We start from the raw sequence: 2,418 nt of genomic DNA, 5'->3' as shown, positions 1-2,418 counted from the left end.
TTCCTAAAAGATTCCTTTGGTTATGAATTGTCGTTTCATCTTACATTGCAGTGAGCTTTTAACTGGAGTTGTTCCATATACTGATCTTCGTGCAGAAGCTCAGGTACAAATGTCTTTCCTCATTTTGCATTCTGACATGACCATCTCTGCGAGAAGCCTTTATATACTATCTACTGTCTTCTTTTTTTTTTTGTATATCAGGCTCCTGAGTTGCATTCATTTAACTTTTCTATATTGCTAAACCTTGGCGAGAGCAGTTCTTACGATCATATAGTCAATTACATGTAGATGTATACTTAAGTACATATAAAATGCATTCCTGTTCTTTTCATTCGTGACACCTAATATACCCTGTGCAAATCTGGTTGGCAGGCTCACACTGTTTTGGAGATGAATTATACAGAACAGCAACTTACAGCTGCCATTGTGTCTTCTAGTCTGCGACCAGCTCTTGCTGAAATTGGATTGCACCTTCCAAAGAGTTTGTTGTCTTTGATACAAAACTGCTGGGAAGCTGATCCTTCTAAACGACCTTCTTTGGACAATGTCGTTTTGGAACTAGAATCAATTTGGGAACAAGAGAGAGGAAAACAGCAAGGTCAACTCCATGAGAAAACTTTTAGTTCCCAGAATGATAAGGATGGGGACGCCACTAAAAGGTCGGAAGATTACAGGGACACCATTAATTGGTCTAGTCAAGGGGAGTGTTTATCCAAGAAATCGTCTGCTTCCCATGTCTTTGATGTGAAATTATGGTCTAGTTCAACAGATGACCCTTCAAGATATGTCCCTATTATTTCGTGTGGGTCTTTTGCAACATGTGGAAGAAGAGAATCCATGGAAGATACACACTTCCTCATGCCTCACATGTGTAGTGAGGAAAGCATCCACTTATTTGCCATCTTCGATGGTCATAGAGGTATACCAACTGCCATTTTAACCCAGAGAGAATCAAAATCCACGTGTGCCCTCTCTCTTTTTACATCAAATCCTTTAGTTACCCATCACATAGTATATAAAATACCTTCCTGAATGACATGCAGGTGCTGCAGCTGCTGAATTTTCTGCTCAATTTTTGCCAGGACTAGTTCAAAGCATATGTTCCACAAGGTTAATGCTCAGCTCAAGCTTTTCCTAATCATCAGCATGGTTAAAACTCATTGGAATGTCTCATTTTCAGCGCTGGCGAGGCATTGTCACAAGCATTTGTTAGAACGGATTTAGCTTTCAGACAAGAACTTGATTCCCATCGGCAATCAAAAAGGGTGAGCCAGAAAGACTGGCATCCTGGTTGTACTGCGATAGCCTCTCTCCTAGTAGAGAATAAGCTTTTCGTTGCAAATGTTGGCGACTCCAGGGCAATTTTATGCCGCTCGGGCCACCCTTTTGCTCTAAGTAAGGTGAGATGAGACGACCATACTGAAAGTGTGCTAAGTTTTATATTCTATTGGTACCCTCAATTCCACCTCCCTGCATAAATTAACGTCGGCCTTGGTACTCAGGCACACCTTGCAACCTGTATTGATGAAAGAAATCGTGTGATTGGAGAAGGTGGGCGTATTGAATGGTTGGTTGACACATGGAGAGTTGCTCCTGCTGGCCTTCAGGTTTGGTCGTTATGTACTTGATAGAATACCTTAAAATGATATGAAAGTGACAAGAATAGCTGACATTAGAGGAACATGATGGTTCATGTTTTGAAAATTCAGTTAATTCTGCTTTGTTAGGTTACCCGGTCGATAGGAGATGATGACCTGAAGCCAGCTGTAACAGCAGAACCAGAGATTAGTGAGACAATTCTATCAGCTGATGATGAGTTCTTGGTAAATTGCATCTTACTTTCGTATCATATATGAAACTTTGGTTGTTTATTCGACGGTTTATAAAAATAATAGGTTGAATATGGTAGGTAATGGCGAGCGACGGGCTCTGGGATGTTTTGAACGATAAGGAAGTTATTAGTATAATCAGGGATACTGTAAAAGAACCTTCAATGTGTTCAAAGAGACTAGCAACCGAGGCTGCAGCACGTGGTAGTGCCGATAACATCACAGTCATTGTGGTCTTTCTACGGCCAGTATCTACAGCTGAAAGGGTCTACTAGTAGCCAATTCTTGCATAGTATTATTCAACATGCAATTTCTTTACATATAATTACTTCCTCTACGTTTCCAAAGTTCCACATTCGGCACTGAAGCTTATGTAATTGCCCCAGAGTATTATTATATTTGCTCTGAACCAGAGAGTACATAGAACATGTAAACTGCAAGGAAACTTAACTTGAGTTATATACTCCTGATTACATCAGTTACATTATAATTGTTTATTTTTTTTTGAAAAAAAATACATGGTACTTAATGTTTCAGAATAACATGATACAGTAGGGGATCAGAAAGAAGAAAAAATAAGAAGTATTGG

The 2,418-nt window shown here is 39.6% G+C and overlaps 1 protein-coding gene across 2 annotated transcripts in view; it reads left to right on the top strand.

Moving 5' to 3' along the window:
- Positions 1-2,319, top strand: part of LOC104792951 (protein kinase and PP2C-like domain-containing protein) — a 7,899-nt gene extending 5,580 nt beyond the window's left edge. For both annotated transcript variants that reach the window (XM_010519226.2, XM_019226750.1), the window contains exons 6-12: positions 52-103; positions 373-919; positions 1,044-1,110; positions 1,181-1,400; positions 1,503-1,607; positions 1,728-1,823; positions 1,910-2,319. In XM_010519226.2, the coding sequence (XP_010517528.1) occupies positions 52-103; positions 373-919; positions 1,044-1,110; positions 1,181-1,400; positions 1,503-1,607; positions 1,728-1,823; positions 1,910-2,104 (1,282 nt within the window). In that variant the 3' untranslated portion in view covers positions 2,105-2,319. The remainder of the gene's footprint in view (positions 1-51; positions 104-372; positions 920-1,043; positions 1,111-1,180; positions 1,401-1,502; positions 1,608-1,727; positions 1,824-1,909) is intronic.

The sequence above is a fragment of the Camelina sativa genome, chromosome 6, assembly GCF_000633955.1.
Source record: "Camelina sativa cultivar DH55 chromosome 6, Cs, whole genome shotgun sequence".
Taxonomy (NCBI): domain Eukaryota; kingdom Viridiplantae; phylum Streptophyta; class Magnoliopsida; order Brassicales; family Brassicaceae; genus Camelina; species Camelina sativa.
This window is presented reverse-complemented; position numbering and strand designations above follow the sequence as displayed.